The sequence below is a fragment of the Cetorhinus maximus genome, chromosome 24 (genome assembly GCF_964194155.1).
Source record: "Cetorhinus maximus chromosome 24, sCetMax3.hap1.1, whole genome shotgun sequence".
NCBI classification, from domain to species: domain Eukaryota; kingdom Metazoa; phylum Chordata; class Chondrichthyes; order Lamniformes; family Cetorhinidae; genus Cetorhinus; species Cetorhinus maximus.
The window spans coordinates 54,853,501-54,875,883 of NC_135902.1; the positions used below are offsets into that span (position 1 = coordinate 54,853,501).

Sequence of the window (22,383 nt, forward strand, 5' to 3'; positions counted from 1 at the left end):
CTATGACTCACCTTTGCACAGTTATATGCTTTTTCCTAAAGTTTGATGCTTTCCTTAACTTTAGTTAACCATGGATGATGAGTCTTCCCCTTAGAATTTTTCTTCTGGAGAGTCATTACTGAGGGAGTGCTGCATTGTCAGGTGTCTTCTTTCGAATGAGAAGTTAAACCAAAGCCCTGTCTGCCCTCACAGCAGGATGTAAAAGATTCCATGCCCATTATTTCAAAGAAGAGCAGAGAAGCTCTCCCTGAGGCCCATATCTATCTCTCAATCAACACACTAAAACTGATTGTCTGGTCATTATCGCCTTGCTATTTATGGTCAATTTCCAAAGAGTCATATTCCACTCGAAATGTTAACTCTGTTCCCCTCTCTATAGGTGCTGCCGGATCTGTTGAGTTTTTCCAGCGTTTTCTGTTTTAGGAGAGTTTGATAATCCTTTTTAATACGGTTCAAAAATTTTCCTAATGTCCTCATGATTCTCTTAACCCCACTGAACTCTAGCTTTGTCCAATTCCATTTTGGTAAAAGCTATTTTCTCTTTGTGAAATTCTAACTTAGGTTGAAGAGCATGTATTCGTTCCTGTAGCTCTATAGTGTTAACACTGAACACAGTTTTCCCATTTTCCCTCAAAGAAAGCCTTACCTTTGTCTCATCATTAGCTGTGAATACTGTCTTTATTGGCTTTCCCACATTTTGCAAATGCTTTCTCTGCACTTTTAATTCAGGCCGTTTTAAAACTTCTTGGGGTTCCAAAGAAGAGTCAAATTGGATGCGAAACGTTAACTCCATTTCTCTTTCCAAGATGCTGCCAGACTTGCTGAGTTTTTCCAGCACTTTCTGTTTTTATTTCAGATCTCCAGCATCTGCAATATTTTGCTTTTATGTTATTGCTATTTGTTGGAGTTGCTGTGAACAACTTGGCTTCTGCATTTCCTGATGCACAGCAGCAATTATATTTCAAAATTGTCTGTAAAATGCTTTGGGACATCCTGAGGTTGTGAAAGCATTATAGAAATGCAAGTCTTTCTTTCTCTCCTTTGCCCAGGGTCCAGTATCTCCACCTGTCACCTTGCTGCCTGAGATTGGCTACAGAACACAGATTGCTCTCGGAATCGTTCCACCTCTGGGGTTCAGTGCTACAACAGGCTGAAAATTCACACCCCACCCCCTGCCCCCATTTTCCTGTCTGGCCTCCCATCTTCTGACCACTATAACCTTAAGCTTCATAAAAAACTTTGCTGCTTGTATGTTAACTCCCACTAAATCTTGTTCCCCATGTTCGCTGATCAACACTGGCTCTCTTTCCTGCAAAACCTTCATTTTAAAATTTTCATTCTGGTTCTCCAATCCTTTCACGCCCTTGCCCCTCGCTTTTACTACAACTCTCCAAGATTTCTGTGCTCCTCTAATTCTGGCCTCTTGCCCATCCCTGATTTTAATCACCCCACCGTAGGGTACCATATCTTCAGCCGCCTGGGCCTTAGCTCTGGCATTCCCTCCTTAAACCTCCTTTGCCTCTCAGTCCTCCTGTAGAATCTACCCCTTTGACCAAACTTTTGGTTCTCTACCCTACCATCTCATGTGGCTGCATGGCAAAGTTTGCCTTCTCAGGTTCTTGTGAAGCAGCTCAGGATGTTTAACTACATTAAAGGCACGATAAATGCAAGTTGTTGTCCCTCTTTGAACACTTCTGTTTATTTAACATGAATGTATTGGAGGTTAGGAGGTTGTTTTCCCCTCAAAAGATGTGAAGGTCTCTGCCTCCCTATGGTAAAGCATTCTATGCTCCAGGAATCCTCTGGGCTAAGAAAGTTCTCCTAATCGTTCCTCACTCTGTGACAACTTTAAACTGATACCCGCTCTTTGCTGACATTTTCTAATCAGAGTCTTTCCCTATTCACTCCGTCAAAACTCTTCATAATTTAAAAAAAAAGATTAAATGGTGTTTTTACCTTCTCTGCTCCAGTGGGAACAGTCCCAGTATCTCTCTGTCCTGAACTGCTAACTGTAGTTTCCATCCTGATGAATTCACACTCTGCCTTCTATAATGGGCCCAAGCTGCCGCCAATCAATCACTATGGCCTAACCAGTGTTTTGTACAAATTCATCACTTTTTTTTAAACCGCTTGAATATACAGAAATGCTGGACAGAGGTTCATCTGTTCTATCCCTCCTGCTCGGCACAATGATGTCTGTAACATTGTCAGTCTCAAAACTGTCAAACCCTCACTAGCAGCTATGTGGTGTCCTAGGAAAAAATAGAAATTCATAGCCAATTAAGATGACAAAAATATGAGAATTTCTCAACACCCTTTGGTGACTAAAACTAATGCAGGAGAGCGCACCGAACATGAATGACATATACCGTATTCTACCTCCCTTTTCTGTTCTTCAACCCAGTTACGAATTAGACCTTTTCTATGCACTCATAAAACACAAAATATTGTTGGCCTTTTTGTGGCTTTATCTACCTGTACTTGCAACCCAGGGTGTCTCTGTTCATCCACATCCTTTAGCCACTTTTCAACTAATTTGCTGTTGGTGCTTTAATCCACATTAAACTGCATTGTTTATTCCAAGCTCTGATGTTCTTTGTTACTTACAAACAAAACCAAAGATAATGAAAAAAAAACACCTGGTTTGCCCTGAAGATTTTTTTCTCTGGAGACTCCAGGGTAATTCTGGAGGGTTGGCAACACCTACTAACAATAGTAGCACAAAAGACTCCCAGGGAGAGTAAATGCATTTTGTAAATCACAAATACAAATCATTCCTTCATACCTAATTAATCAGCTTTCATTCTGAACCACCGCCTACACAAAAAGTGTGGTAAACAGATGGTAAAATGCTCATTCCAAGGGCAAGCCTTAACTAGAAACCTACCCTTCAGATTGTGGGGATATATCAGGACATTAGTTAGACCTCAGCTGGAGTATTGTGTACAATTCTGGTTCCAGGGATGAGAAAATTGTTATGAAGATAGATTGAAGTTGGGACTGTTCTCCTTGGAGAGAAGGCGGATAAGAGGAGATTTGATAGAGATGTTCAAAATCATGAGGGGGCTGGACAGATTAGACAGGGAGAAACTGTTCCTGCTCGTAGAAGAATTGAGAACAAGAGGGCACAGGTGATTTTTAAAAGAAGCAAATGCAATGTGAGGAAAAACTTTTTTCACATAGTCAGTGGTTCGGGTCTAGAATGCACTACCTGGAAGTGTGGTGGAGGTAGGTTCAATGGAGGCATTCAAGAGGGAATTGGATGATTTTTTAAAATAGAAACAATGTGCAGGGTTATGGGGAAAAGGCACTAAATCATGATGCTCATTCAGAGAGCTGGTGCAGACATGATGGGCTGAATGGCCTCCTTCTGCACTGTAACAACTATGTGATTCTGCAATCAGGTGTAGTCACTGGTTAGTCCAGCCTCAAGTATGTTAAAAACATTCATATCCTGACCTTAATATTCCTTAACCATCATAATGATTAAAACAGAATGGAAAACTGAAAAGATGGCAGGGTTACCACCCTTAAAGCATTAACCTGCCTTTCATTTGTCACACACCATGTTTTCAGTTGCTGTGATCTGGATTGCACTGCCTGAAAGGGTGGTGGGAACGGATTTAATAGTAACTTTCAAAAGAAAACTGGATAAATACTTGAAGGGGAAAAAGTTGCAGAGCTTATGGGGGTAAGAATAGGGAGAGTGGGATGAATCAGCTGGCTCCTTCAAAGAGTTGACACAGCACAGTGGACTGATTAGCCTCCTCTGTGCTGTATCATTGTGTGATGGTTTAGCATTTATCTTTTATTTCAGAATGTTCTATATTTACAATTTTTAATCCCAGGAGTGAAGTCCCAATTCCAGTTTACTTCAGACTGTGATAGCTGAGCAAAGTTACAGTCAGTTTACTAAAGGTTAAAAACAATGTAACTTGACCAATGACTGTGTGGTGCAGTAACACCGACCTGTCCAATATCCTGTGCAGAGCAACAAATTAAACACCTCCACATACTTTCAGCTACCTTATGTGAAACGTCTAACTCTGTACCTGTGCCGGGAGTGTTTGATGGGGACAGTAATTGGAGGGTGCCGACAGAACTAGATTCCAGTAAGACTCAGTGCTCCAGGAGAGGAAAAGAAATATTCTTGCAGGAAGAAAATTACAAATGAAGATTTGGTTGTGTAGGACGACAAAACTAGATGGGTAGCTGGTGATGCTCCGTAGAATGAGTTAGCTCCTGTGTTTTTAGTGAGATGTCTATATAGAACATAAAAGGTCAGAGTTGGTGGGAGTTTCAGGGAGGAAACCCTCGAGTTTTGTGAACTTATCCATTCCAGCTGTTGGTGATAACACACAGGTGTTAGCAGGAGTTATAAACATTATTTCCTAACTTGGTCTGTACCTACACCATATAAAAACAATCAGTACACAAAATGCATCCTTTATTTAGCTGCAGTCTGGTTCATTCAGATACATAGTACAGTCATGTTGAAAACATACACTCCCAGCAAAAGGCTCAATACATCAACGTGAGTCACATCAATGCAGACTCTAACATTTGAATTTATTTAAAAAGATTTTTTGGAATCCATTCAGATGGATGAAATATTTCAAAAGAGACTGGGCTTCAAAGCAGAAACAATTTATAAACTCTCAGCAGTATAATGGACAGAGAAGCCATGAGGGCACACACTTCATGGACCTGAGCCCATCAGTGGTCAGATTTATAACAGTTTAGTAAAAACGTTAGGAGCAGAGTGCTGATCCAGCAGGTAATTTAGGGTCAGAATTCTCCAGGTCTCAGGACTAGGCCATATTGCCTTAAGAGGCAGTAGTGCAGTCTATCCCAGGAAAATCTCAGGCTAGATAGTCTGGTCAGAGCAGAGAAATTAATTTCTATCTCCTCTGATGTGGCCAAGATTGAGGGCTATTGCAATTGGTTAACTTCAGTATGCCAGTTGCCCTGTCTCACCTGCTCCTTCACAGGTTCCTCCAGGAGAAAAGCAGCAATTTTATTCTCTGCATTATAGCTGGGCTAAAACTGCAAGTTCCTCTTGAACTTTGCAAGATTGGGCAGGCACTCAGCAGGTGGGTTGGCAGGGAATACAAAGGAAAAGCAGCTGAGAGTGCATCGAAAAATGTCAGGCACCATTCAACAGGAACACTTGGCTGAATCAGCTGCTTATCTCAAATATCTGGAGCTCCTGGTGTGCCCTGTGTATGTTAAATACACACAGATTATAACCTCTACTCTTAATACAGTACATTTAAACTCAGATAAGACCCATTATCCAAGTCACATACTTTCCCTAACTCCAGGGTTAAATAATGTCCTAATCTATTGAAGGAAATGGGAAAGCAGATCAGCCAGTAATCCAGAACCAAGAGGAAAATCAAGTATTATCCTGAAATCCTCCATTTGGAATGACTGGGAACAGTTTTCTCTTTTCATTCCGGTATGTGTGTTGTTGTGCTGAGTGCCCAATACTGACTCCATAGACCCTGCAGCATTCGAACTAGTGACAACAAAGTTCTTGACAAAGTGTGAAAGTTCAAGTGTGCGCAGAGTCTGGAACCTGCGCATGTATAAAAGTGGTTTACAAGCAATCCTCAACAGAGGAGTAAGAAAGGAAGCTTTAGGTAGCACAGTCAGTCAGTTCGCATGCTAGAGATAACCACTGGGGTGCAGCATTCATTGCTTGTAAACTTAGTAAACATTTCACACTTGGGGAGTACAGCATCTGGATCAGGAATATAAAAATAAATTGTAGATATCCTGGCCACAAAACTTGGCATGCACCTATTTAAATCCCCAAATGATTACAAACCACAGAATCACAGCATGATAGAAAATAAACACAACCCTCGTCAATACAACACAAATCAGCAGCCCGGTTCTCACAAACATTATAAGTTATTAGCGACCCCTCCCTTCCTCAGATGCATAACTGAACATCTGAATTATATCACAAACAGTTACACAGTAAACCCTGGCTGAGCAAATTTGTGGAACAAGCTCCAGGGTTGATGATCTGACTCCTGACACAGTCATGGACAGTGCAAGCCTGGTCAAAAAGGGGATTATTCTCTCATCTAGCTGGTGCACATCTCAATCAGCTCTTATGTATAAAAGCCGCTAATTAACTAATCTGTTGTATATGTGTTACACACACAGATGAATTGATAACAGAGAACAGGATAAACTATGGTGATAATGAACCAGTAATCCAGTCCAGCTCTGCTCTCTGCGGTTACATGGTAGCTGCAAACTCTTATAGGACTTAGAGCACATGGTTGAAGATATTAAGCCAATGTCTCCCATCTTGTGCATCACCTAATGTTGAACTACTCTGGAAACTGGTGTAAACTCTAGCACGTGGCCCTACAGACAATAACCCTCCCCAACCTGACACACTGCCACCTCTGAGTCAGAGTGGATCTGAGCTTAAGTTTATTACTTAATGAATTACTAAAAATGCCACCTGGATTTCTGTTTAGACTGACATAAAAGCACCTTTGAAATCTAAACATGGCCATTGAGGTATTTTACTCATCTATGGAGCATTGTAACAGAAACACTGAATCAGGTTCACTCTCACTGGTGGGTAGCACCAAGTTAACCGTTTACCCGCACGAACGACAATTCACGTCTGTGTGGAATTCTAATAGAGTTTCCCCAGCCTGAGTGAATGACGTCTAGTCTCTGGCTCCCCTTTTCCAGCAGCTTTCTGTTATAGGTAGATTTGAATTGGTCTTCTGCCCTTTCCACATGGTGGGAACTGTAATCCAGGCTGGAAACCTCATGTTCTTAATTGTGAACATATTTTGGAAGAGGTGGGGTGTGGAAGGAAGTTGTTAAACTGAGTAGGGCCATTTTCTAAGAATGCATTGGCTGCATACAAAAAAAATATTTGTACATGGTTGGGCAAAGACTTGACAAAATGTAAACCATTTATTGATGAAGCTTAAATCACAGTCTTAAGATGGTGGGAGTAGTCACAGAGTACAGGAGCTACAACAGCTGCTGGACTGGCCAATTTAGCGTAAGAGGAGAATGCAGAATACAAAGCTGAGAACTGCAGCATGCTCAACAGAGCAGAACAAGAACAGCTACCTCTCGTAAAAATCAGGGAATCAGAATCTCTCTAATCATCGCTTCAGGTAACCGACTACCTCATCAGTAATGATTTGGACATACCTAAGCATTTCTCTGCACGCGAGGTGCAGTTTGCTGTGTAGCAATGACCAAACCAAAATAAAGTGCTTTTGTTGCATTCCTCACCATCGTTCCATTGCTGGAATAGACAGAAACCAACTTACAATACTGTTGGGATATTTTCATGCACTCTTTGCAAGGTGATAGAGTATGTATGACAGGTTCTTGAAACACGTCCTGTTCATTAGCCGGTCACCTGACAACAGCACACTTGAAGCAGTGCTATGCAGAAATACAGTAATCGTTAAATAAATTCCTTACCGACAAATGTGAAGGGAAACTACCAGCCCACCCAAAGCACCACCCAGAATCACTGAGAAAGTCTAAAATTTGGCAACTGAAGCCGAGGTACAAAATGTCACCCAATTGGAATGTATCAGTTCAGACTGCTGTGGGTGTTCATGTTAAACTGTATAATCCTATGAGGCTATGAATCACTTTACAAAAGGTAAGCTGCAGATTTGTTCCTAAGCTGGCTCCATTCATCCTTGCACTTCAATCACAAAAACCAGAGTACAGTCAAGATCTGGAAATCACTGCAACGTTATCAAGTCAAATTGAAGTCCTTGAAATTTCATGAGAGAAAATCAAGAAGTTTAGGGTGGGTGGGTGGGCGGGCGGGCCAAAGGAAAGAGAACAGGAGGAGGTTAAAAAACAGCGAATTCAGGGCAAAAACAAACACGCAAATGGAAAGGAACCATCCTGAGGATCTGTTAGAATTTCATATCAGTCTCTAGAGGATGCGACTATGTTCATTCACAGTTGGGGGTCGTCTGAACATAGGCCAAAGTCAGTGTCTCACAGTCTTTTCCAGTCCATTCCCATGTGTTAACATATTGTTCAAATAAATTGATTAACACTAACTGATGGCACCAATGGTGCTGGCCTGGAGGTTAGAAGTCCTTCCACACGGGTGTTGCAGAGCTCCGGTATAAGTATTTCCAGATGGCATAGTAGTGTACCGCTGCAGCCAAAGCCACAAAGATGTGCCAGATGGCATGGGCAAAAGGAATGATCCCATCACTTTTGAAGAACACCACTCCCAGGCAGTACAGCATGCCACCCCACACCAGCTCGTGGATCCCGTCAGTGTTTGGCTGCATCAGAACGGCAGGGATTAGACCAAAAATTAAACTCACTCTTGATTTATTCAGTCAATTAATTCAATTGAAACAGTGTGGCTACAGTGGCCCATTAAACACAGGAAAAAGAACTGCGGGGTAGGAGGGGAGAGAAGAATAACTTGGCTGAAAAATACTGTGCTGATGAGGGTAGGAGGGAGCAAGAGTAAATTTAAAACTACTCATTAATAGTACCAAGTTAAGGGTGACTCGGTGTCACTGTACAGAATTGCTGTTTATACAAGGCAAAGGGCACTCATTGACTGTACAGTCACTGTTAACTCAGGGTAAGGGTCACATACTGTCATCGTACAGAATTGCTGATTAAATTGTGCTATCAGTTACTTGGAAAATTCACAGAAGGAAACGGAACAGAGCATCTGGATTCATGGGGCAATTTAAATTCCTTTCTAGGAAGAGAGTAAGCAGAGGTGACATTCACATTAATCAAAATAAGGCAAGTTTGTTGGCCTAGTGAGTTTGATGTTTCTAAAAATTCTAATGTTTCTATGTCCATGGAAGTGTGATAAGCCTGAACTGTTTGAGTTGATAAGTTAAGTTATACACTGGGTAATGGAACAGAATTATTTCTAGCCACCTACCATAGATGCAACCACCACAGCGGGAGAAAATCCCATTGTCAGGTAAAATAGCAGCTCAATAATCTTATACCTGTACAAAGAAAACACAAGTGTCTGAATAAAATATATTTCAATTAAACTTTGATTGTGCTCTCAGCTAATTACTGATGCCATTTTAAACAAAGATGATATAGAGGATCTTTTTTAAGTAGTTATCCTTCTCATGTGGGCTTCACTGGCAAGGCCAACATTTATTGCCCATCCATAATTGGCCTTGATAAGGTGGTGGTGAGCCACCGCCTTGAACCGCTGCAGTTCATGTGATGTAGGTACATCCACAGTGCTGTTAGGGAGGGAGTTCCAGGATTTTGACCCAGCGACAGTGAAGGAAGAGCGATATAGTTCCAAGTGAGGATGGCGTGTGACTTGGAAGGGAAATTGGGGGTGATGATTTTCCCATGCTTCCGTTGCCTTTTCCTTCTAGGTAGTGAAGGCCACAGGTTTGAGATGATGCCAAAGAAACCTTGATGAGTTGCTACAGTGCATCTTGTAGATGGTATACACTGCAACCACAGTGTGCAGGCATTGGATGGAGCGCACGTTTAAAGTGGCAGATAGGATGCTGAACCAGCTGGCTGTTTTGTTCTGAATGAAGTAGAGCTTCTTGAAAAATTGCTTACTGTTCATGATATAAATACACGTAGATGGTACCAGCAGCTGCCATGATCCAAATGAACCAACGCATGTGAGATGCCAAAGGCCCAAGCTCCCGGAGATTTAACCTGCAATAGAAGGATATTTTTAATTAGTAACAGGTTGAGGCCGAAATGAGATCAGCCATGATCGTATTGAATAGCGGGGCAGGCACGAGGGGCTGAATTGCCGACTCCTGCTCCTAGTTCTTATATTAGACGGGCTTTCAGACAGGGGATGTGTTGAATAGTACACAGTAAGTGCAGGTTCACGGTTCACTTCCTCTCCAGAAAGCATTGTCTCTTGCTGAGGCTCTACTGCTGCTTGCTGTTACTGTCCTCCAGTCGCCCGTGTGACTGATCTTCACCTGTGAGCTTCAGAGTGTCTGTGCTAACCATCAGAGCCAAGCCCATTCCTGTCTTCACCGAGCAGAGAGTCAGGAAAACCCTTAGGAACTGACCACAAGCAGATTTCACCCTCTATGTTTCAGGGCTACTGAGGTTAAAAAAATTCTCAAATGCCACTCGACTAATTCAACACACAGGAAAATGAACTTGTATCCATCTCTGCCTACCCAGTGTCAGCTGTTAAGCTGCTGCATCAGATAGGATGTGACAGGCTGACAGCATAGGGGGCTTAAACTAGAGAACAAAATTAGCACAAATTTGAGCGTTCCAGTTAGATGCACAGATCCCTCTTGATTTCAGCACTGATACTTGCCAAGAGGTATCCAGTATGGCTAATGAGTTCAATATAGTATGTGCCTTTTTAATCACAATTATTTCCAACAAAGTAATACTCGCTGCCAGAAAAATGCCTCAGCAAAAAAAAAAACAGGAGCCTGTGGACTTCCAGTTTTATCAGTGTTGAATGTAATGTGGACCAACTCCTCTGCATTTTTCAGTGGCTAGTCATTTCTATGCTGCCTTTCAATGTTCCAGACTTTGATAAAAAATAGATCTTTATGCATTGTAAAAAAAGAGGTTAAGACACTCACCATGGTGCGTAAGAAGATGCAATGAAGAAGTAGATGACAATTCGATCACACATGTGGAAGCATTGCTCCATTGTTCTATCAAATAGGAGAAAAAGATTAACATCCATAAATTTTCCCCACACCAGTTGTGCAAACACCAAACAAAACTGCCAGTTGTGCACATACACATCAGGCAAGGCAGTCAGAATGGAAACAAACAAGTTTCATAAACTAGGAAATCATTAACAATTTTGACTTATTATTTTGTGGAAACTTTAGTAAACGGGCTAGAGTCAGAATGCAGGACACTGCAACACTGGAGGAGTGACACTGGGGGACAGGAGAGAAGAGGAGGTAAAAAGTACTAGTATTTAGGTGATGTTAAATTTGGATTATTAGAAGTCTGAAGATTGTAGGAGGAAGACAGGAGATAAGGAAGGCTAGTTTTGAGGTGCTATGTAAGCATGAGACAGTCTTAAAACATGCAAGGAAGGAAAGAAGGAAAGTTTTTAAACTAAGGGCATTTGAATTTTAGAAGGAACAGGAGTTAAAAGTTAAGAGGAGCAATGGCCAGAGAGACAGAAAGCAATTAAAATTATTTGCACATGTGCTCCTTTATGGGAGATCCTGAAAACTCTTTTGTAACTTTGTATGCGCCTAGGTGAGTGGAGGGGAAATGGGATGTGGGCACTGCTGAAGCACATCGGCTGGCAAGTCTGGAGTTGCTTGTTCCCTGCCCTGGGTGGATATGTGCATTGTTGATTGACAGAAAATGGCAAATGTTTGTCAAAGCAGAAGGCCCGCTGACCCACGTAGACCCCTCTGTGCTTGCTCATGCTCCCAAAGGCCTCGAAGCTTAAAGAACAGGTGTGTGCCTTGGTGGACCAACACGTGGGTGGAACAGGATTCACATTGATGTTTGCGCAAGGCGCCTGACTTGGTGAAGCCCTTCTTATAGGATAGGCATCGGAAGGAAGGAATTCACACCTTTGCAAACGTGGTGGTTGGTCAGACTGATGTGGAGGGTGATGGAAGACCTGCTGCATGTGCTGGACCAGAAGGGCTGCTCACCACTGTGGCCATGCTCGTGTCACCTCTGCTGCTGTTTGTAGCTACTCCCATTAAGAGATCTGCTGTCATGCTCGTCTGTCTTGCGCCATCCTCACACATGCACCGTCACTAGTCTGCAAGCGCTCTGTAGTGTCCGACATCAAACTTTGTCTAGGGTGACCCCTCTTTCTGTTGCCCTCTAGAAGTGGTTTTCTGATCTGTTCAAATGGCTGAAATACTGACATTTTCTTTTCTGGATGTCACTTTTTAAAGAGTTCTTTTTGCTCTTGCTATTTCAAGCATCTTTTCATTTGTCTTCTGGTCTGTATATGGAATTTTTAGCATATGTCTTAGCATCCACGTTGCAAAGTCTTCGATTTTCTTCCAGATCTTTATTTATTGTCCAAGTTTCTGAGGTAGACAGGAAAGATGGTCCATTCTATCCACTTTGAGTATTTTCCCCGTTACAAGTTTGAGTTTTCTTGAGGCTAACACATCCTCATCTTCACAAAATTGCTTCTGGCTATCTCTATCCTTCTTCAGACTTTGACATTACATCTACCATCTCCTGTTATCATTTGTCCTAAATAGACAAAAAGTGATCCACTTGTTCCAGTGTGACACCATCCACTTCAATCTAGTTTCTAATGTATTCCTTCTAACAACCACTGTTTTTATCCTTTTGGTATTCATACTCAATCCATATTCTAAACTTGATCTATGACACTTTGCAGGGCCTCTTCTGATTCTGCGAGTGGCACTTGTGTCATCAGTGTACCGCGAGTTTGTGTTTTTGCCTCCGGTTTTTACCCCTAGAAGTGCATCTAATTGTCTGGACATTTGTTCTGTGTACAAACAGAATAATTTTGATAGCAGTACACAGCCTTGTTGTGCTCATCTCTTCACTTGAAAGATATCTGGTTGTCCATCTTCTAGCCTGATGCTCGCTATTTGGTCCCAATATAAGTTCTCGATAAATCTCACATCTTAACTGTCAATGTCACACTTCAACAACACGTTTATCACCAAAAGTTAATAGACATGATTGAACACTTTCATTGTCCATGAAACATAAGTAAGTGTTCTTGTTTACTTCTAGATATTTATTGAACATTTTTGTTGGATTAAATAGTTCCTCTCTTGTTCCTACTCCAGGTCTGAATCCAGACTGTTTCACCAATTTCTGTTTCAAATGTGTTATTATTTCTATTATGATTTTCAGCATCACTTTAATGAGGTTACTGATTAGACTTGTAGTTTTAAAGTGACTGCACTCCATTGCTTTAGTTTCTAAGGTAACTTAACGAATAATGAATGTCTCAAGTCTCTTGGAGTGTGTCCTTTGGTATATGTTTCATCACAAATTTCTGTTATCACTTCTAATCGTTTCTCCAAGGGCTTTTAGATGTTCTGTTGTTACTTTTGTTTTCTTTTCAATTTCATCATACTCAGGTGTGTTTCTTTTCTCCATCACCGTTGCTAGCATCTCATCTGTCATCCACACCTCGTCTCTTTTTTTCCTATTTTGGTAATATTGCAGCATGTTGCATTCTGCTTTCCATTTCTTGTTCTGAGACCTCTGTTCCGATTCCCCAATCCTGGGACATTTCTTTTACTTTAGAGCCAATGCCTCTGATGTTCTCATCCTTCAACATCTCTCTAAATGGTCACACATCTTTTTCTTTTTTGGTATTTTCCATTTCAACTTAATTTCTGCCATAAGGAGACAATGATCTGGATTTATATCCCCCACCAGGATCTCTCAGAATTTTGTTCGAATGTTCTTCATACTGGTTCTAAAATGTTGTTTTACCATCACAATCTATTTGATTTCTATATACATCACCTGGACTTCAAGTAGTCTTTTTGGCTGCTTAAAGAAGGTGCTTGCCACCATTTTCTTGTCAAAATTGTATCAGTCTCTCCCCTCCTTCATTTCTCAAGGCTATATTGATTGACATGTGTTTCTAATGTTCCTTCACCAATTTTCGTATTTAAGTTGCCCATTACAATTACAGCAGTTGAGTTAATTTGACCATAACACTTGTCACCATAAAACGCCTATTTCCTGCTGTGATCTCGTGTCAGAGCATAAACTTGTACGACAACCAGATCGATCTTAATCATGATCACTCTGAGATTGGCGAGTAACCTTGAACTGATCGCTTGCATCTTATGTTTACTATGATTCCTATGTTTCTCATCTCCCAACAAATAAGGCACAATTCTTTTCCATCTGACCAGATTCTGACCATCTTACTTCTGCAAGTCCTGGTAACTCTCACTGCCCATTCATTACCTGTATGCATATAATCAAGCCTGACAAAGCCCTTATGTTCCAATCCTCAAGACGCTACCTCTTGCATTGAGTATCAGGCTCAGAAGCTAATCTCTCATGAGTTTAGGGCAACTTTATCATAAATGTTAGTTACTTCGTTAGCCAAGGGCTTCTTCCTCTGTCACTATTTACAACAGAATTGCTGCAGGGACTCAACCTCTTCTGTATCTCGTTTTCTTCGACTATGACTTGCCATGACTAACTATTAGACTTATACTGGTGAGGTCCCAGACTCTTCACAGGTGATAGGCCACAGTGCCTTTGAGCATCTTGACTCTGCCCTTGGGTGTTTCACACACCTTGCTGGTCTCCACCTCGAGCCATTGTCCTTCTAACTTGTTAGGATCTTCTTCCACTTCCACCATTCCCAGCCGTTGTGCATGTTAGAAGGGGTGAAGTCCCCACACCACACCAGCTGAAGCTGATGGGCCCCTCACTTAGTTTTGCACAGCTGCCACGTTGAGATCCCGAGGCATGGCCACTGTTGTGCACAACCAGCTACTTGGAATCATAAGTGAGAGTTCAGACACAAGGATCTCCCCCTAACCACACACTTCTTCTTGTGGGTGTACGGCTTGGCAGGGAATCAAGGGTGATAGGCCCCTCAAATATCTATATAACCACATCCAGTTGTTGGGTTTTAATTGGTGTCTCTGCCCTAAAAGTTGTAGCATTGACCTCGATTCCTTTATTCTAAATGAAAGAATTATAATTTCCAGAAGGAAAAACATAGAACTCCCAAGAAGTAATTAACACTAACTAGGGTACAACATCTTTTATTTTACCAGCCAAGGACAACTATAATTACACTTGCAAGATGCTAGAAACTAAGGATCTTCACAAAGCTAACAACAGCTCCATTTTACCATATCACCATTCTCACCTTCCCCAGTCACTATTCAATCACAGCAACACCAGCAGCTCTGAAGCCTGCCTGTCTGACAATAACTGGATTAAATTACAGAAAATCACTGTTGTCCTCCAAGGAAACCAATCAGAATTCTGATCCAACGCACTAGAGTTGCAAATAAATGCAACTGAGAAAGAGAGAGAGAGAAGTGGAGAGTGAGAGTGAGCGAGCAAGCAAGCAAGAGGAAACACGCACACACAAAATTCATTATTTCCCTCTTAATATTGAATTGCATCCATATTTTAAAAAGTCAGTTGATTCAGCAGGCCCAGTAAATTGATTTACATCAACATTTATATTACAAATAGAGGTTCCATGCACTTCTGTTCTGATTCAGTACAACAGTTAGGGTCTCTCAACACCCCAGGTTAGGAAGGGTGAAATTGAGCTGCTTCTGATCGCTACCAGGGAGTCCTACTAAGAGGGTGAACATCAGTTGAGGCCAGGATCAGGCTCAGTTGTTACATTCTCAACAGCCAAACAGTTTAGGTGACTGTCCAATCTCAAACATCTATAGGAAATATTTCAGGATATCTGTGGCTGTGAAACTTCCACCCCATGAAAAAGCCAACCTCTGCAGGAGAGGGGAGGAAAATGTTACCATGTATTACCTCAAGTGACTCTTCTTCCATGAAATTATGTGGAAGACGGTGGAAACGATGAATAATGCACACAGACCCACACCATACATCCAGGCTGTGATCTTCTTCCATCGGTCATCTGACAGTCGATGAAGTAGCGTGCTCCCAACAATTGCTGGAAAAATGAGGAACTGGGAAGAAACACACACTCCAATTCAGTGGCTCTAACCTTTCCAATATCTCTGATGGCTTCTTTGCCCCTTGGTCAAGGTTCCCTGCCCTCACCCAGCCCAATATTGCTGGGCAGGTAACCAGAAAGCACCCCCCCATGGCAGACAGTCACACATATTTCTTGACTCCTGCAATTCTCTGTACTTCAGAAATGGGAATCTACAATGGGAGTCCACAAGAAACTAATATTTGACTGCATGTGAGAAAGTTAAAGGGCCTGTGTGTCACAGCACTGTGTAATTAAGCTACGGGGCTGCACAACCAAGGACTATTCTACTGCGTAGAGGTAACACATAACAGTTTCTGATCACCTGAAGAGTGGGGAGAGAAACACCCAGACAGGGTCTGTGCCAAGTAAGCTGATCTTAAACAGAATGGAAGAAGGGAAAACTAATTGATCTTGGTGCAGCATGGTTAGGGTCATGGGGTGCAAGACAGAGGAGCATAAATGTTCAGGAGTTCAGCAAATAACCATCTGGTGATCCTTTCTGGAAGGGGCACATTGTGTGGATGTGAGGTGTAGACAGAATTAGGTTCAGTTCAATTGATTAAGTTACAAACAATCAACGTGAATAATGAAAGGAAAGACTTGCATTTACACAGTGCCTTTCACCTCAGGATATTCCAAAGCACTTTACAGACAAATGTTAAGTGCTTTTTGAAGTGCAATCACTGTAATGCAGGAAATGTGGCAATCAATCTGCGCACAGCAAGATTCCATAAACAACAATGCAATAATGACCAGATAATCTGTTATACTGATGTTGGAGGGATAAATATTGGCCAGTTTTCACAGAGGAGGGATGGAAGCTGCCAGTCTGCATGGGTTGGTGTCACATTTACCTGTTTCAGCTGTTGCACTTCACAGGGAACACTTACAACAACTGCAATTTATATGGCACCCTTAATGTGGAAAAACGTCCCAAGGCAGTCAGGCAAACAAAAACTGACACCGAGTCAAAGATGATGTTAGGCGAGGCTATTAAAATCTTGGTCAAAGAGGTGGATTTTAAGGAGGGGCCATCAGGTTGGGGTGGGGAGGGTTAACTTAATTAAACTTTCTTGGAACAGAAACGCTCCTGCTGGTTTCAGGGATTTTTTTATTTTTAAGTCATTCATGAGATGTGGGCATCGCTGGCATGGCCAACGCTTGTTGCCCATTCTTAACTGCCCTTGAACCAAGTGACTTGCTGGGCCATTTCAGAGGGCAGTTAAGAGTTAACTGCATTGCTGTGGGTCTGGAGTCACATGTAGACTAGACCAGGTAAAGATGGCAGGTTTCCTTCCCTAAAAAGGGTATTAATGAACCAGATGGGTTATTACAACAATCGATGGTAGTTTCACAGTTACCATCACTGATACTAGCTATTTATTTCAGATTTATCAATTAAATTTAAATTCCACTAGCTGCCATTATGGGATCTGAATCCGTCTGGGTCTCAGGATTACTAAATCTCCTCCTCAAATTTATTGCCTAACCCCAATTGCTGGGAAGGTGGTGGTGAGCCACCGCCTTGAATGCAACTGAGTGGCTTGCTGGGCCAATTCAGAAGGCAGTTAAAACTCAAGGCAGAAGGTCTTAGGCTTCTCATCGATTCGACGCAGGATAATAGACACTTGGCAGTCAGTCATCTACAGGGCAGGTGCTTTACCAGATTTTCCCAGCTTCCTTCCCCCTCTGTTGTAAGCATTTACATCTTCCCCAGATCTATCCCCTTGTTTCAATATTTATCTCATTATCATCTTTTGCCTCGTACTGTCAGCATTTTTGTTATTGAATCACTCCTGCCGTTCACTTCACCTCTCCCTTTTGTTCTTCCTCGATCTCCTTCTTTCCATGGCTCTGTTAAATCTCTATCTTCTTTCAGTCCTGACAAAAGGCCATCATCCTGAAATGTTAGCTCTATTTCTCTCTCCACATATGCTGCCTGCCCCATTGAGTATTCCCTGCAGCTTCTGTTAAGCTCAGTTTCAGGACTTGGGCAATATCACAAGCCTGAAGATCATTCTACGCAGGAACGTCAGTAGAACTGACGCGGAAGCAGTGTTTTTGCCCTTTCTCCCCACATGCCTCCTTTGCTTTGGTTTCCATGACAACTATAAGTTGTAGACCAAGTAAATGAGGACGCACTCATGCAATCACAGGCAATACGGAACACACAAAAAAAGGAACTGTTGACCTGTATCTCTAACAGCCTGTTTCTACAACACCACCAGGGGTCGGAGTCAGTCCCCTGTTTTGAAACAAAAAAACAAAAATACCTGGAAAAACTCAGCAAGTCTGGCAGCATCTGCGGAGAGGAACACAGTTAACGTTTCGAGTCCGCATGACTCTTCAACAGAACTAAATAAAAATAGAAGAGAGGTGAAATATAAGCAGGTTTAAGGGGGGGGGGGACAAGTAGAGCCAGTGATAGGTGGAGATAACCAAAAGATGTCACAGACAAAAGGACAAAGAGGTGTTGAAGGTGGTGATATTATCTAAGGAATGTGCTAATTAGGGGTAGAAAGCAGGACGAGCAAGGTACAGATAGCCCTAGTGGGGGTGGGGTGAAGGAATCGAAAAAGGCTAAAAGGTAGAGATAAAACAATGGATGGAAATACATTTAAAAATAATGGAAATAGGTGGGAAAAGAAAAATCTATATAAATTATTGGAAAAAAAGGGGGATCGGAAAGGAGGTGGGGATGGAGGAGAGAGTTCATGATCTGAAGTTGTTGAACTCAATATTCAGTCCGGAAGGCTGTAAAGTGCCTAGTCGGAAGATGAGGTGCTGTTCCTCCAGTTTGCGTTGAGCTTCACTGGAACAATGCAGCAGGCCATGGACGGACATGTGGGCATGAGAGCAGGGTGGAGTGTTAAAATGGCAAACAACAGGGAGGTCTGGGTCATGCTTGCGGACAGACCGAAGGTGTTCCGCAAAGCGGTCACCCAGTCTGTGTTTGGTCTCTCCAATGTAGAGGAAACTGCATTGGGAGCAACGAATGCAGTAGACTAAATTGAGGGAAGTGCAAGTGAAATGCTGCTTCACTTGAAAGGAGTGTTTGGGCCCTTGGACGGTGACGAGAGGGGAAGTGAAGGGGCAGGTGTTGCACCTTCTGCGGTTGCATGGGAAGGTGCCGTGGGAGAGGGTTGAGGTGTAGGGGGTGATGGAGGAGTGGACCAGGGTGTCCTGGAGGGAACAATCCCTGCGGAATGCCGCCGGGGGGGGTGGTGAAGGGAAGATGCGTTTGGTGGTGGCATCATGCTGGTGTTGGCGGAAATGACGGAGGATGATCCTTCGAATGCGGAGGCTGGTGGGGTGATAAGTGAGGACAAGGGGGACCCTATCATGTTTCTGGGAGGGAGAGGAAGGTGTGAGGGCAGATGCGTGGGAGATGGGCCGGACACAGTTGAGGGCCCTGTCCACCACCGTGGGTGGAAAAACTCGGTAAAGGAAGACATGTCAGAGGAACTGTTTTTGAAAGTGGCATCATCAGAACAGATGCGACGGAGGCGAAGGAACTGAGAGAATGGGATGGAGTCCTTACAGGAAGCAGGGTGTGAGGAGCTGAGTTTGAGGTAGCTGTGAGAGTCGGTAGGCTTGTAATGGATATTGGTGGACAGTCTATCACCAGAAATTGAGACACAGGGGTCAAGGAAGGGAAGAGAAGTGTCAGAGATGGACCATGTGAAAATGATGGAGGGGTGGAAATCGGAAGCAAAATTAATAAATTTTTCCAGGTCCAGGCAGGAGCATGAAGCAGCACCGAAGCAATCATCGATGAAGCGGAGAAAGAGTTGTGGGAGGGGGCCGGAGTAGGACTGGAACAAGGAATGTTCCACATACCCCATAAAGAGACAGGCATAGCTGGGGCCCATGCGGGTACCCACAGCCACACCTTGTATTTGGAGGAAGTGAGAGGAGTTAAAGGAGAAATTGTTCAGTGTGAGAACAAGTTCAGCCAGACGGAGGAGAGAAGTAGTGGATGGGGATTGTTCGGGCCTCTGTTCGAGGAAGAAGTGGAGAGCCATCAGACCATCCGGTGGGGGGATGAAGGTGTAGAGGGATTGGACGTCCCTCTCCCCGCTCAACGGATCCTTTTGCCCGCCTCCAATATTCTCCCTCCACCTGGACCCCTCCCTCTGGATTCTTACCTTTTCTTGATCTTTTCATTGAGAACTGTCAGCGTGACATTAGTAGTCTCAATTTCTCTGCTCCTCTCACCCACTCTAACCTGTCTTTCTCTGAACTTGCTGCACTCTGTTCTCTCAGGTCCAACCCCAACATTGTCATCAAACCCGCTGACAAGGGTGGTGCTGTTGTTGTCTGGTGCACTGACCTCTACCTCGCAGAGGCTGAGGATCAACTCGCAGACACTTCCTCCTACCTCCCCTGGACCATGACCCCACCACTGAACATCAAGCCATTGTTTCCAGGACTGTTATTGACCTCATCTCCTCTGGAGATCTTCCTTCCACAGCTTCCAACCGGACAGTCTCCCAACCTTGGACGGCCCGCTTCTACCTCCTACCCAAAATCCACAAACAGGACTGTCCCAGCAGACCGATCATGTCAGCATGTTCCTGCCCCATGGAACTCATTTCTTGCTACCTTGACTCCATTCTCTCTCCCCTTGTCCAGTCCCTTCTCACCTACATCCGTGATTCCTCTGACACCCTACATCATATCAACAATTTCCAGTTCCCTGGCCCCAACCGCCTCCTCTTCACCATGGACATCCAATCCCTCTACACCTCCATCTCCCACCGGGATGGTCTGATGGCTCTCCGCTTCTTCCTCAAACAGAGGCCCGAACAATCCCCATCCACCACTACTCTCCTCCGTCTGGCTGAACTTGTTCTCACACTGAACAATTTCTCCTTAAACTCCTCTCACTTCCTCCAAATAAAAGGTGTGGCTATGGGTACCTGCATGGGCCCCAGCTATGCCTGTCTCTTTATGGGGTATGTGGAACATTTCTTGTTCCAGTTCTACTCCGGCCCCCTCCCACAACTCTTTCTCTGGTACATCGATGATTACTTCGGTGCTGCTTCATGCTCTCGTATGGACCTGGAAAAATTTATTAATTTTGCTTCCAATTTCCACCCCTCCATCATTTTCACATGGTCCATCTCTGACACTTCTCTTCCCTTCCTTGACCTCTCAATTTCTGGTGATAGACCATCCACCAACATCCATTACAAGCCTATCAACTCCCACAGCTACCTCGACTACAGCTCCTCACACCCCGCTTCCTGTAAGGACTCCATCCCATTCTCTCAGTTCCTTCGCCTCCGTTGCATCTGTTCTGATGATGCCACTTTCAAAAACAGTTCCTCTGACATGTCTTCCTTAACCAAGGTTTTCAACCCACGGTGGTTGATGGGGCCCTCAACTGTGTCCAGCCCATCTCCCGTGCATCTGCCCTCACACCTTCCTCTCCCTCCCAGAAACATGATAGGGTCCCCCTTGTCCTCACTTATCACCCCACCAGCCTCCGCATTCGAAGGATCACCCTCCGTCATTTCCGCCAACACCAGCATGATGCCACCACCAAATACATCTTCCCTTCACCTCCCCGGCGGCATTCCGCAGGGATCATTCTCTCCGGGACACCCTGGTCCACTCCTCCATCACCTCAAGCCCCTCCCACGGCACCTTCCCATGCAACCGCAGAAGGTGTAACACCTGCCCCTTCACTTCCCCTCTCGTCACCGTCCAAGGGCCCAAACACTCCTTTCAAGTGAAGCAGCATTTCACTTGCACTTCCCTCAATTTAGTCTACTGCATTCGTTGCTCCCAATGCGGTTTCCTCTACATTGGAGACACCAAACGCAGACTGGGTGACCGCTCTGCCCGCAAGCATGACCCAGACCTCCCTGTCGCTTGCCATTTCAACACTCCACCCTGCTCTCATGCCCACATGTCCGTCCTTGGCCTGCTGCATTGTTCCAGTGAAGCTCAACACAAACTGGAGGAACAGCACCTCATCTTCCAACTAGGCACTTTACAGCCTTCCGGACTGAATATTGAGTTCAACAATTTTAGATCATGAGCTCTCTCCTCCCCACCCCCTTTCCGATTCCCCTTTTTTTCCCAATAATTTATATGGATTTTTCTTTTCCCACCTATTTCCATTATTTTTAAATGTATTTCCATTCATTGTTTTATCTCTACCTTTTAGCCTTTTTCGATTCCTTCACCCCACCCCACTCCCACTAGGGCTATCTGTACCTTGCTTGTCCTGCTTTCTACCCTTAATTAGCACATTCCTTAGATAATATCACCACCTTCAACACCTCTTTGTCCTTTTGTCTGAGACATCTTTTGGTTATCTCCACCTATCACTGGCTCTACTTGTCTCACCCCCCCCTTAAACCTGCGTATATTTCACCTCTCTTCTATTTTTACTTAGTTCGGTTGAAGGGTCATATGGACTCGAAACGTTAACTGTGTTCCTCTCCGCAGATGCCGCCAGACTTGCTGAGTTTGTCCAGGTATTTGTGTTTTTGCTTTGGATTTCCAGCATCCGCAGTTTTTTGCTTTTGTCCCCTGATTTGAATGTGGTTAGCTCAAGCGCTCATGCCCAAGATGCAACAGCCAGTGAAATGATTTATTCCTCAGTCAGGACTGATTCTCCACGATATTGGGGAAATTAGCAGTGCCTGACCAAAAACACAGCCATTATTTAAAAAGAG

The 22,383-nt window shown here is 43.5% G+C and overlaps 1 protein-coding gene across 2 annotated transcripts in view; it reads right to left on the minus strand.

Annotated features, from left to right (window-relative positions):
* Positions 1-4,430: 4,430 nt before the first annotated feature.
* mmd (monocyte to macrophage differentiation-associated) overlaps positions 4,431-22,383 on the minus strand; it is a 40,920-nt gene continuing 22,967 nt past the window's right edge. For both annotated transcript variants that reach the window (XM_078529109.1, XM_078529108.1), the window contains exons 3-7: positions 15,502-15,662; positions 10,614-10,688; positions 9,604-9,705; positions 8,945-9,014; positions 4,431-8,318 (exon numbers count right to left, since the gene is read on the minus strand). In XM_078529109.1, the coding sequence (XP_078385235.1) occupies positions 8,115-8,318; positions 8,945-9,014; positions 9,604-9,705; positions 10,614-10,688; positions 15,502-15,662 (612 nt within the window). In that variant the 3' untranslated portion in view covers positions 4,431-8,114. The remainder of the gene's footprint in view (positions 8,319-8,944; positions 9,015-9,603; positions 9,706-10,613; positions 10,689-15,501; positions 15,663-22,383) is intronic.